The sequence below is a fragment of the Panthera tigris genome, chromosome A1, assembly GCF_018350195.1.
Source record: "Panthera tigris isolate Pti1 chromosome A1, P.tigris_Pti1_mat1.1, whole genome shotgun sequence".
Lineage (NCBI taxonomy): Eukaryota > Metazoa > Chordata > Mammalia > Carnivora > Felidae > Panthera > Panthera tigris.
In genome coordinates this window covers 81,288,642-81,302,876 of record NC_056660.1, presented here as the reverse complement: position 1 = coordinate 81,302,876, position 14,235 = coordinate 81,288,642, and the positions used below count along the sequence as shown (strand labels likewise).

At 48.8% G+C, this 14,235-nt stretch overlaps 1 protein-coding gene across 1 annotated transcript in view; it reads right to left on the bottom strand.

Moving 5' to 3' along the window:
- The window catches only part of CUL4A (cullin 4A), a 46,107-nt gene extending 31,917 nt beyond the window's left edge, over window positions 1-14,190 (bottom strand). The window contains exons 1-3 of the mRNA XM_042980539.1: window positions 13,955-14,190; window positions 13,514-13,629; window positions 5,051-5,154 (exon numbers count right to left, since the gene is read on the bottom strand). Coding sequence (XP_042836473.1) covers window positions 5,051-5,154; window positions 13,514-13,629; window positions 13,955-14,108 — 374 coding nt within the window. The 5' untranslated portion in view covers window positions 14,109-14,190. The remainder of the gene's footprint in view (window positions 1-5,050; window positions 5,155-13,513; window positions 13,630-13,954) is intronic.
- Window positions 14,191-14,235: the final 45 nt, after the last annotated feature.

Genomic DNA, 14,235 nt, shown 5'->3' with positions numbered 1-14,235 from the left:
CCAGCACGGCCTTCACAGGTTTGGGCAAAGTCATTGTCATAAACGTCTACACGCTGCCTGTGGCTTACAAAACTCCCCACGTTTGTGCACCTCCAGTTTCCCCAACCACACGATACACATGCTGCTCCCTCTGTACAGTCCCAGCTCCAGGACCCTGGGCCAGCGATGAACTTCCCTTGACCTCGGTTTCTTCAGAGCTGGTGTGAGGTTACATGTAAAATCCACAGCACATACAGAAGCAGCGCATGGGCCAGGGCGTGAGCTGTGAAATCAGACAGGTGTCAGAGTCTTCAGTCGGCAAGGCGGTCTGATGGAGCGAGGGGAGCCAGTGGAGGGGAGGACACAACCAGGACTTTGGAAAGAGGACAGAAGATCAGGAAGCTGTAAGGAACTGACGGGCACACGTGCATCCTTGTCATCCAAGTAAGGAGAGCTGACCTCAGCCACAGTGGTCCTGGCCACACATCCTATTTTCTCCTGGGGCTTTGCTAATAAATCACAAATAGTAAATCCTAGCAAAAACCTAGTCGTTCAATGGTTAACATGTTATTCCGGAAGAAATCTTTTATGACTGCTCAAATTTACAGTGGCCTACAATATGAGAACCTGACACAGACAGTCTAAAAAAATGAAGAGTAAGTCACAAGCACATGTAGCAGGGACCCAGCAGCTCTGGCACCCGGTGCTGGACACAAGCCAATTGCTGACACCCTGGCAGGTCTCCAGGGCAGTCTGCATCAGCTGGGGGGCCAGGCTCTGTCGGAAGGTGGGGCTGCCCGGGGTGAGACTCCCACTAGCCAGTCCCACACCGCCGGATGGTGCAGGCGCCAAAAGCGAGCAAGCAGCACTCGGCCCGGCACAGGGCTTCCTTGGGAGGGAGCGGCCCTGCGTGTAGGGCTTACTACACGAGATGCGTCTAGCCGGGTGAAGCCGTCACTTGCGGTTGTTTCCCATGGAAAACAGTACGAAACAGTAAGGCCGGCATGCACCGAGCTCCAGCCCTCTACATACCAAAGCCCAGAGCCTCACATGAGCACTCTCGGGGCGTTAAGACATACCGCCTGCCATCATAGGCTCCCAACACTGTCCCCTCCTGTCTGGAGAAGGGCCAGGCCTAGCTAAGGTTTTAAGCTGTGTACTGAGAGGGGTCGGTCAGGTGTCAAACAGCAAACACGGAATACCCCGTGGCAAAGTGCGAATACATGTGCCCGTGACTACAAGGATTCAACAAGAAGGAAGAAACCCAAAAGACAGCGCCCACGCCAAGTAGAAGAGTGACTGGTTCTCTTTTCGCCCACGCTGTCTAAGCCAGGTTACCCCACTCTCCTACCCCAGCAGAGTGTGCAGAAGGACAAGCCGCCCTCACCCCGGCCCACCACCTGACACCCCTCACCCCAATCAGGTCTGCCTGCTATGACCGCAGAGGACATTTTCTGCCACAACATTTGTCACAGTTCATGGTTTGGACGATTGAATTATTGCCTCCCTCATTAGCCTACAAAGTCCACAGAGGCAGGAAGCCTGTCATGTTCACCTCTGAGCCGCAGCACTAACCGAGGGCTGCGCCGTGTAGACACACAAACCCAGCCTGCTGCCGGCGCTCCACACGTGCACGCGGGCTACACGCTGCTCACGGAGGGTCTTCATAAAGAAGCCCAAAGCCTGCCGTCATCTACGGAGTAGGAAGACACAGGAAATCGTGAACACGCCGGTCACCTCTGTCCTTCTGCCGTGTAGACCACGCTGCTGCTATGTGGGACTCCACACGGACGCCGCAGGCTGGCAGGCTGGCCCTTCTGTGGTTCACCACAGTGGAGATGCCCTAGAGCTGAGTTGGGGGTGGGAAGAGTGAGTTCTGTGCACAGGTGCTGGCCGGCTCAGATTCCACTGAGAGCCGGTTGCTGTCATAGAAGAGGAGCTTTTGAACTCAGCCTGGGTGCGTGGCGCAGCCTCCTTTCTGCACCGAGTGATGCCAGGTTCGGCATGCGCTGCTTTTGGTTGAGGCGTGCATGTGCAGGAAGCCGTGGTCATGGGGAAAGGCCTATCACCAATAGCAGGAAACTTATTTCGAAAGGAGCAGGTAAGTGCAGAATGCAAACACATGAATGAAAGAACAGAGTCAGTACTGTAAGAAAATCACAGTAGCTGACTCAATTCCATAGGAGTCCTTTACCACCTGTCTACCAGGGGCTTCCTGGCCTCCCTGAGCACTCCTTCCGTTGTCCTCACCAGCAGCATGCGGCCAGTACAGCGGAGGGAGCAGTCCTTGGACCTTAGAAAGCAGCCACATACAAACTACAGGAACATCCCAGAGACCAGAGACACCCCAGCATGCTCTCCCTGGAGTACTCCTGCAGGGCCTGGGCATCTGCAACAGCTCTGCTGCTCGGCCCCTTGAAGTCTGGCAAGGCTACCCACCCTTTCAGCAAAATGAGCTCCGAGGGCAGGACTGTGTCCCCCACCAGCCACCCCTCCCCCTGCACACAGCCCCTCCTGGGGGCGGGTACGCGCCTGACTGCCCTTTCCTTACACCCCAGGGGCTTATCCGAGCCTTTAAAAACTCCCACCACCCTGACCCATAAATGCCTACCTTTATGCCCTCGTCAGTCTCCCTGGGGTTTAAGCTCTAAAGGGCCAGAACCTACTTCACTCCTGTTTCCAGCCCCGCCCCGCCCCCTTCTCTGAAATAAGGAAGTGCTACCTCTGGCCCACCTCGTCACCAGTCTCATCCTGCCCGTATCACTGCCAAACATGATACAACTGCACTGGATTCTTGCTTCAAATACCTGCAGGGGCCCTCAGATGTGCACTTAAGTCCAGACCTTTCAGAGCGTACGCAAAGATTCAAACCCAAGCTGCAACTCAGAATTACGGCCTCAAATTCCACCAGTGTGCCCAGGTTCTGGCCTTGTCCCACAAGTGTCCCACAAGCGCCCCTCTCTGATGGCTCATTCCCTCTGGCTGGCCACACCCCACTGGTCCTCCATGATGGGACTCCAGTGTACCCTCCTCTGGAAAGCTCTGCCCCAGCTGCTTCCTGCACTGCAGTTCCTGTCCCTGATTCTAATAACTTAATATCTTGGAACTCAAGATGCCTCACACCAATGACAATTCATATGGCAGAGTATCTTTTCATCTTTTTTCTTTAATGAAATACATCGTAGTTTCTAGAAACATGGTTTTGTCGCATCAAGGAAATGCAACGACCCTGCCCCCCGCCTCTATCTCAGCACCAGGACTACTGGGAGGGCAGAAAGGAGGCGATGCCATCATTTCCTACTGTCGGATAGAGGTCTGGACAGGAAGGAAGTCCCTGCTGAATGACTGAATTAATGAACACATTCCTGTAACCCACAAGGTAGGATTAACTGGCAGGAGGATAGTTTGATCAGGTAATCATGAAGTAGTCTTGAGTAAGCTGGGACAGCTGGGTTAGGAACGATCACAGCAGTTCACCCTAACATGTGCCTGTCCCAGAGAGGACACCTGGGAATCTGCTGGTGACTTCTGGGAAGTTCAGCCTAACCTGCAGGTCTAGGAGAGGACACCTGGGAATCTGCTGACTTCCGGGAAGCCTGGGAGTCAGGCTCCTTTTCAGAAGTCAACATCTCAGATGGGCTCCTGGATCCATCACCCAGCCTCTGAGAATCCTGTGCTGTGGCACTGAGGTAGGAGAGGAGCCTCTCTGTGTCCTCAGAGGATGCCTCAGAGACGTGGTGCATACTGGCCATCTTCCAAAGGTCCAATGGTATGGTCACCTTTGTCCTGAATGGACTCATGATTTCTGGTAGGAAAGAGCTCTGCCGGAAAATACTGCACAGGTGCAGTTACAGATGCCAATACAATAGAACCAGAATGGACTCTGCTCACCCATTTACGGGAAGACCCCCTTGCTCTAGGCCATGTGGGCTTCATTGCCATGGATAATCCAGAGCTTCGACAGCAGGTGACAGAGCTGTGGCAGCTGCCCTGAGAGATTTTAGCAAACTCTGAATGCTTTAGTTTCTCAAGGGAAGGGTGATGGGACAGAAAGGACTCCTTCAGCTAGAACAAGAGTTAGAAATGAGCAGGCTCCAACTACCTACTTTTGCAAATTAAGAAAGAGACCTGGAAAAGTGCAGTCATAAGCAGGTGTCTGTAATATTAAATCCACTTCCTAGTTCCTTCCCAACGAGACTAATAAAGGGGTGGGGGTGGGCTGGAGCACTGGGCCGAGGCCAGACTGTCGATAGGATATAAGGAGCCCCGTCTCCCTGGCAGACACTGGTCCTGCGTGGTGTGCTGGCAAAACTCGAAGATGCCCGGCCACCTACTTGCCTAGACTGCCCTCCCTTGACTGGTGGGCGGGCTGGGAATATGGTGGGTTATATCTTAGAAGACTCTGTCTCAGCAGACCAGAGAGGGGCATTCTTCTGTTGGCTCAGAAGCAGCAACTAACCATGCTGTCAAAGAAGAGGCCTTGAAGCAAAAAACCAAGGGCAGCCTCCAGGGGCTGAGAGCGACATCAGTCCTGCAACAGAGGGACAGGAGTTCTGCCTGGAAGGCGGTCTGGTGGGAAAACCTAGACCAGCCAGCCCGCGGTTTCAGCCAGTGACACCCTGAGCTGAGAACCCACTGAACCGAGCTGGGACTCCCTACCCACACAACCGTGAGCCTACAAACGGGTGCTTGTTTATGTCGCCAAGTCTGCGGGAAATTTGTTATGCATCAGAGATAACTAATATAGATGGTTTTTCACAAGAATGAAGGACAGCAGAATAGAATTAAGACATTTCTCAGAAGTCTTCCTAAACACTTCAACCATACCCAATAAATGGACACTCTTTTGCTTTAATCAGATAAATAATGTAAATAATAAAAATTCCACTTAAAAAAATCTGTTATATTAGGTCACGTGAAACAAATGTTAGGTTTTGTTTTATAAATAAATGGGAATTTTGAAAGCTGTTGTTTTAATACTAACAACAGTCACTACTTCTTTATCCTATTAATGTTCAGCCTCAAGAGATTTAGGTAATGCATAGAAACTCATGAGCCAAAAAAAGGATATTCTCTAAACTGAAGGATCTGTGCTTGGACATGATCTTCACAGACCTGGCGCAGCTGTTTGTAGAGTGTTGGGGAGACTTTGTGAGAACAGAGATTTTCAACAGCCTAAAAACAAAAGGAACAAGTGAATTATTCACCATGAATAACAAAATCGTTCTTTAAAAAGACCTGTGTATGTAAATAAAATCACAATCATAACAGACAAACACCCCCTTCATACTTATAAAAACTACAAAGAAACTGTTATGTTTAAGTTCAGGGTGATTATTGTCGGACTACTGGAATCCAGGAAGGGTCTGGTAAAAAAGGTAACAACAACTAATACCGAGCACAGATTGGACGGCACACCTATGTCAGCCCATGACACCTGGGACCCCGCGGCGTCCCTGCACACATCTGAGCATCTACAATGCCCTTTTTTCTAGTGCAGCAGTCTCTAAACCTGGCCACTCACCACTCTTACCCGGGGACTTTAAAACAGATCTGGATGTTCCCATACATTCATCTGAGGTGGAAGACACTGGAAAGGTGGATGAGTTTACCTTGATGATTATAACATGCAACCAGGTCAGGAAATCACTGCTCCGGACCCTCAGTGACCACCTTCCACACAGGTGGGCGAGCATCAGGGCAGTTTCTGCCCGTAGCGTAGCAAGGACGCTCCTGAGTGCCCAGGCCACAACAGCTACACTGTACTTGTTTCCTACATATTTTTCTGCAGGCTGCATGTGTAATTTATTTAGGCTTGTCTTAAGTTAATGAAGAAACAAGTTTTTTAAGCAGAAACATTTTTCTTAAAATACCTTTATCCACATCAAAAAATAATGGTTGCATATTCTCACTGGTTCTAATAACATTTCTTTTCCAATTTCATGTACAAAACCAGCATCTCATTCAATCCAAGTGAGATACTAAAAACAGAAGTGTAGTTTTTTCTACTGACTAGTTTTGAACCATCTAAAAAAATATGGGGGAAACACTTCAGAATCTGAATTTAAATCAAATACTATATTCCTGAGGAAATAGGTAACTTAAGTTTTTATAAAGCTATTTGTTGTAGCAAGACTTGTAAATATTAATAGTTCCCATGTTTAGGATTATAAGATTGCTACCTATTAACATAAATTAAATAAATACAGTAATCACTATTGTATAAAACACATGCACATTCATAAAGGTCAAAAGGGAACACGGAATGAAGATATTAAAAATTATAACTTGTTTTTTAGCAAGTTTGTTATCAGTGCAATAGCACAATACGGCATTCCCCTACGTGCTGCCTTGCTCTACAAATAAGGGCTCATCTACACTGTTTAAAGCCCCGAATTTCTTTCTCAAACCCTGTAATTCCTTCCCTTTGTAGTCCTATCTTTATACTTCAAAGATCTATCCTTGTGTTTCTGAAAACCCAAAATAACCTGCTGACAAATGCTTTTGCTCCAGTAACTTAATTATTGGGAGATCCATAAGCATAATTATTATGAAATGATTTTGATGCAATACATGAAGAAAACGTATTTTCTTTGGTAAAAATCAAGATGAGCTTGGTAGTACGTGTCCCTCACGGAACATCTCACTCACGGAACCACTTTGCCTGCTCTCATTCCTGAAGGAGGAGTCAGTGTCCTCAAAACAATCTTACCCCAGTTGTGACATGCTGTCACTGTTGATTTTACAACACCTTTCTCATCTATGTCCTCTTTGGCACATATTTACTATTTACATGAAGCACACTTAAGATCTTTTCTTAAAACAGAACCTGGGGGCCTCTTACAAGCACCAGCCAAACCCTGGCGTAGACAGGTTTGCTGTGGGTGCTGTCCTTTCTCAGTGTCTTTTGCTGAGTCACTGCTGGTGTCTTCATGTTACAGGCACCCTCACTGGGAAGAGAGAGTGCGGCCCAGCAGGGCCCCTGGCTGACTCTTCTGTCAGTTACAGGAGCACCACAACATACAAGCCCCCTCCCCAAAAGAAGTGCTGGAGACAGAGTCCTGCTTTGGGGCGCAGAAGTGCCCGCTGTGGGGTGTGAATTGGGAGTCCAACGGTACGGTGTGTTTCACATTACCCCTCACATGTGTAAGAGGCACAGCAGACAGAAGGAATTCAGCTAATCCAAGGATGACAGGAGGGGGAGAAGCCCTGTGTTAGTGTCTTCCTCGCTTTCACTCAGCCATGGAGGAAGCCGCCTGTCCGAACTGCCCAGGCACAGCTCTGTAATCTAAGTCTGCCAGGCCTCCACACCCAAGCCCTCTCCAGGTTGTCGTCTGTGTTGGGACAGACAAGTGCACTGAAGCCAGACAGATGGGCATACGGCAGATCAGACACCGGTCCCTGTGCAGGGTGGAGCCGCAGCCCCCAGCATACTTGGCCCTGAGTGTGGAATATCCAACAGGACATTAAAGAGAGCCGTGGGGTGGGGGGAACACACGGGAGCAATGAAATGAGAGCACACGGTCCTGGAAGACGATCTGTTTCATGAAAGTCTCGAAGGCCAAAGCTGAGACCAGACAGAAAAAGGAGTGGAGGGTACCGTAGTGTGAGAAATCGTAAAAGAGAAAAGCAGGCAGATACTAGGAGCACATATTTATGTAGATGAAGGGAAAATGAGAGCCAGTCCCCAGCCCTGGGGAAAATCACACCCGGGCCAACCTTACAGAGAGAGGCGCACAGGCCGTGGCCACGCCAGAGCTCACACTTGACAGCCGGAGGCCGGCACAGTGCTCTCCTGGCACACATGCACAGTTCCGGGTGGGGGGCAGCTATGTCCCCTCTGTAAGTGATACTTGGTCTTGAAGGCGGACCCTACTCAAGCGTGAACTCACCGCTCGGAAGAAAGCGCTAATGGGGTTCTTGCCTGTAGGAAACGAGTACAGAACGATGCAGAAATTAAATTACAGCTCAGATCTGAGTGAGAGAGTATGTTTGAGAGGGATTGGAAGTCACCTGGATGGGGGCTTTACGGCCAACATGGGCAGCGTGGGGGGCAGTACCGACCCTGACTCCCAGTTCCCAGATGTTCACAGTCAACTCCTGAACACAGACGACTAATCCCACTGAGTGCTCAGAACTGCTGATTTATGAAATTCTTTCTCTTAAGCTGAATAGATTTGAGTTTGGATATTCACCTCTGTTTTTGAGCAACTTCTGTATGGAGCTCACTATTGATTAATTTGTTACTTTCTCAAATCGGTCCATCAAATAACATGTTTATATGTGTCTACTACTTTCCGGGCCTTTTCAATCAGTCTGATCAGTTTGAGCCATCTTATTAATACACTTAACACCTAACCCCACATTCCCCTTCACTAAATCATCACCAAGCAGGAAGACTTCGGAGACCTTAGTCCGTGACTCAGGACAGCATGGTTTTCCTCAGAACAGTAAGTCTCCCATGATGGCTTTGTTTCTGGGCATCAAAAGTGCCTGAAATCAGCACTTAGCCCTTTCCCTGAAACCCTTGTCGAAAATGCAGACTTCAGTTATCTGTTGTCCACTATGCTGGCAAACAGGACTAAAACGTATAGGCAGGAGACACACAAGATAAACTTTTTTCCACAGGTGTTAATTCCAGACCTAAACTCAGATCTTTAAAGACAGACTAAAAAGATCTGGGCATTGAAAGTCTCCTCGCCTTAGCTCTGTCGGAGGAAAGTGTGGACGGGGCATACGTTTGTGCAGACTCTCCTCTCACCACACTTTGAACCTCCCTCCTACAGAGAAACAACAGGTGGACTGTAGCAGACACACAGGAGCTAATTTCTCCTCCAGGGAGGCCTCCTAAAGTGTCCACGTGGTAAGGGATGCCTTGATGGGGGGAGAAGAGACCCCACTTTGGGAAGACTAATCAATATCAAAACGTAAAAGCTTCTCCCTCAAATCATCCTGAAAACTTCCTTAAAAAAAACACACACACACAAAAACCTAAAAAAACTTCCATACTTTGGTGAGAACTGTCACTTTCACACAAAATTCTTCGCGAAGTATATACCACACCACCTCAGCAAAAACTTCAACTGTACTTTGAAACACCAGGTAAATGCACTGACTGCTTTATCACAAGATCAGGATAAGGCAAACATTCAATAACTACACAATGATGTCACTTACTATTTCTACCCCATTTGCTTCCAAAAGATCTGAGCAGCTCATTCCCCAGAGAGGTACCTGAAATCAGGGTACCTCTCTGTGAGTGGCCAGGAGCCGGCCTGCGCCCCTGCCTCCCCGCTGCCCCTGCCTCCTGGGATGCCCCATGGAATGTGAGATTCCATTTTGGGGGTAAGCACCCCCAGCCCTCAGGGTGTCAAGACGCACACAGACACCCAGGGCACCTGGAACTAGTGTTTATAATAACACGTGCAGTGACTGTTATAAACTATACTGTTCATTCATGGTAACACATGCAGCGACTGTTATGAACTACACTGCTGGGTAAAAGGTATGGCAAAGTCATTCTATGAAAGATGACAGGCAATCGATCCCAGATGGTCAAATCTCCAGGAAGAGAAGAATAAAGAAACCTGGCTGCAAGATATAGCAGTTTATTAAACTAATAAACCTATGAGAGTTCAGACACCTGATGGGACTTCTGCTTCTGGCCAAGATGAAATAAGGGGACTAGACTAGCCTTTCTGCCTGAATTAACCAAATGTCACACAAAACGTGTGAAATAGCAGTCTGCGAAGCATCGCACATTGGGCTGTGAATGACAGCGACCTCTGGGAGGGAAACGAGCTCGGACGCTCCCTTCCTATGTCCCTGTTTCCAGGCTGTGGAGAGGGGGCCGGGAGCTGAGGCTCGAGTCTCCGAGACAAAGGCCTACAGGGAAGACGTGTGGCCACAGAGGGCATGGACATGAGCAAGGAGAGGTCAAGGGTCCCCCTCAAGAACTCGCCACCTGTGTGTGAGCAAACTAAGGACGGGGAAAGGGACAACAGGGTCTGGTGCCCACATGGGACCTGGAACAGCACCTTCCTACGAGCCAGACTGGAAAGTCGTTAAGACACTGGGCCCTGAATACTCAGTTGTGGAGCGATGAGCCCTGGACATAATACTGTTCTAGTCTTGCCTAACAAATCTTAAAAGTAGGACTCTAAAAGATCAAAAGGTTTTCAAATAATTTAATATGTCCAGAATGAAACTCAAGAATATTTATAGAAATACAAAAACATCTACCCACAAATCAAGATTCACAATGTCTGACAGTCAATCAAAGATTATCAGATGTGCGATGAAGTAGAAAAACACAACACCTAAAGGGGAGAAAAAGCGGTCGAATGCAGCCGGAAGCTGACAGTAAAGAACTGGAAGACAGACACACGGAAACAGCTATTATAACTGTATCCCCTCTGTCCAGAAGTTACGTAGTGACAGGAAAGATACTGAGAAGGTTCAAATTGAGCCCCTAGAGAGAAAAACAATGCATGGGATGAAACTTTCACCAGATGGCACTACGGGCAGATTAGATGCCACAGAAGATTAGTGGACTTGAAGACACGAATTACCCGAAGAGCTCCAAACCCACCAAAGAAGTCCGTGGTTTACGAATTCTCCACAAAGCCAAGGTGGTTTCACCGGGAACTCTCTCAAACATTTAAGGAAAAAATAATACCAAGTCCATACAAACTCTTCTAGAAAACGAAAAGGAGAGAACATTTGCAACTCACTTTATGAGGCCTTCATTTCTGAGACAAACTCAGACAAAGACAGTACGAGAAAACAACACACCAACATCCTCCATGACCACAGATGCAAAAACCAATGAAGTGACAGCAACCTGAATCCCACAGTACAAAAAAGGGTAACACACCACTGCCAACTCAGATCTGTCCTGCAGCTGCCAGATGGGCTTGCCACGTGAAGAGTCAATCCATGCGATAAACTAAGAAAACAAATGTCATATGACCACCCCAGCGGTTACAGAAGAATTCATCAAAGTCCAACATGCACTTCTGGGAATCTCTCAGCAAATTAGGAATGGAAAGGAGCTTCCTCAACCCGATGATGGGCACTTATGATAAGCCAGCATCACACTTGATGCTGAAAGCCTGAAGAAGGCTTTCCCCACTGAGATCAGGAACCAAACAAAAACTGTCTGCTTTTACCACTTCTACTCATCGTCATTCTGGTGTTCTGAACAGTGCACTGAGGTAAGAAAAGGAATTAAAAGGCATGCAGATTAGAAAGAAGTAAAACCATCTCTTATCTCTGTTCATAGGCGACATGATGGTCTATGTAGAAAACCTGATGGAATCCACAAAAAAGCCACTGGAGGAGAGGTAAGAGAGCAGTATACCAAACCAATGTATAAAAATAATTTCTATTTCTATACACTAGCGAAAACCAGTAATTAAAACTATTATTTATAATACAATTAAAAATATGAAATGCTTGGGGTGCCTGGGTGGCTCAGTCAGTGAGGCGTCTGACCTCGTCTCAGGTCATGACCTCACAATTTGTGGGTTTGAGCCCCACATCGGACTCTGAGCTGCCCGCTTCAGATTCTGGGTCTCCCTCGCTCTCTGTCCCTCCCTGCTTGCACTCTGTCTCTCAAAAATAAATAAACCTTAAAAAAAATATGAAATGCTTAGGGCTAAACCTCATAGAAGCTGTATTAGACCTACACACTGGAACTAGAAGGCACTGCTGAGAGAAATGAAGGAAGACGAAGCAGAGAGCCATCCCTTGTGATCAATCAGTAGACACGATATCAGGATATCAATTTTCCCCACACTGATCTGGAATTCAACACGATCCTAATCAAAACACTAGTCGGCTTTTTTTGTAGAAATTGGCAAACATTCTAAAACTCATATGGAATTGCAAAAGACCGCTACACACGCACTCAAGTGGCTAAAATCAAAAAGACTGATAATAGCACGTTAGCAAGACTGCAGAACACCTGGAGCTCCCCTACACCTGCTGGTACAGATACCAGAGCCTGAGGGCTCAGTCGGTTAAGTGGCCCACTCTTGATTTGGGTTCAGGTCACGATCTCACGGTTCCTGAGATCGAGCTCCACGTTGGGCTCCACACTTAGTGCAGAGCCTGCTTGGGATTCTCTCTCTCCCTCTCTCTGCCCCTCCCCTGCAAGCAAGCATGCATGCATGCTCTCTCAAAATAAATAAACTTAAAAAAAAAATTGTATAGCCACTCTGAAAACATGAAATGCCTTAAAAAGTTAGGACTTTGAGCCCCTACTTCTCGATATTCACCCAAGAGGAATGAAACATATGTCCACACAAATCATCTCTGTTAATGTTCATAGCAGCTTTATGCATAACAGCCCCAAACTGGAAACCCAAATACCTGTTAGCTGGTGAAATGGTGGTACCCACTACTCAGCAACCAAGAAACAAATTACTGTCACACAGTAGGCATGACGGTCCCAAGCACTATCCCAAGTGGAAGATGAAGGTTCCGCTTAAGGGAGATGCTAGACTGGTGGAATATAGCCACAGAAATCAGTGGTCTGCAAGGAGTGGATCAGGGGAGAGACGAACTTTTTCACGTAGAAACATTCTACATCTTGACTGTGGTGGTGGTGATTTACACGTCAGTATAAAATGTATTGAAGTACACATTATGTACAAATTATACCTTAATAAAGTTGATCTAAAAATAGAACTTATGATGATTTAAAACAAAAAGGGATGTATGTGTATCAAACTGTCAACAGTAGTCTTCTTTGGATGATGGGAGTATATACAGTTTTAATTTTCTTCTTTGTACTTTTTTGTAATCCCCATTGTTTTTATGATGTAATCACTCATGCAAACAGAAGAAAAATTTTAATTCAAGTCCTTTAATAGAAATTGTGGTATCATATTGTTACCTAAAACGTAGATAACAGACTAGTTGATGAGTGCCATTCTTTACAAATGGAAGATCAGAGAAACCAGTCTGCTTATAAATGGAATACGCAAACAGTAACATGTACTTTTAACCATTTTTGTGTTAAAAATGGAACATCTTTACATGAAACGTAACAAAATCTGTCTGCATGTCTTAATAGCAACAATCACAAAATGAGAAAATCTATGAGCCAGAAGCGCAGAGAGAGTGTCCTATGTAACCGTGAAGTTACAATAACAAATCACGTCTATTTAAAAAAGTATGACAGTCGTGTGGCTCTTAGAAACACATCTTTCTCCCGAAATGGCATAACTTTATCTTTCCAGGCAGCTTAAGCCTGAAAATAAAAATCCCACAACCACGAACCACCAATGAATCACGCAATGACCCGGGGGACACGCCGCCCCAGGACTCTTACTGTTCTTGCGGAAGGCCGATGCTTGCGTTCCCGCTACTTCCCTCATTTCCGACTCTGAAACAACACTGAGGACCACCCAACCCGCGTCCGCACCACACTTCCTGGCCCTGGACCGGTGTGTTACCTACACAACCGTGACAGCACCCAAGCAAGCGAGGCGGGCCGGCAGCGCCGCCCGCCCCGGCGGGGCCTCACCTGATACAGCTCTTCCAGGTTGTACCTGATGGAGGTGCTGCTCTGCACGGCTCTCACCGCCTCGTGGAGCTTCTGCCAGGTGTCCTGCGTGTAGTTGTCCGGCAGTTTGGGTCTGTCTGTGGGTCCGGAGAGCCCGAGTGAGGCGGGCGCGCTTCACAGAACCATCCCCCGCCACCCCCCCGGGTCCGCCGGGCCGCCGCGCGAGCCCCGCTCCGCCTTCGCCGCCGCCGAGCCCCGAGCGGGAAGCGCACGCAGGTCCGCAGGCGCCGGCTGACCCGGGCACGCGACAGCAGGACGCTGCCGGGACGGCTGGCGGCGGCGGAAGAAGTGCGCTGCCCGGGCGGCCCGGTTCCTCTGGCCGGTGCCGCGGGCGGGAGGAGCCGCGACCCCGGCCCCCCCCCCCCCCCCCCGCTCCTTCCCGGCCGGCCGCCCCGCACCCACCTCGGAAATTCTTGATGACTAGTTTCCTGGAGCCGCCGCCGCCCGCGGGCTTGGGCGACACGGCGGCCGCGGCCAGGGCCGCGGGCTTGGTGAGGCCGTTGGTGTGCCCGACGAGCGCCGACAGGGCACCCTTCCTGGGGGTCTCGTCGGCCATGGCTGCGGCCGGGAAGCAGCGGGCGCCCCGCCCCGTCCCGCCTCCCCGGCCGCGCGGGCGGGCGGGCCTGTCGTCAGCACCGCCCCGGGCCGCCCAACCGCCGCCCGGCCGGCCCGGCGCGACCGCG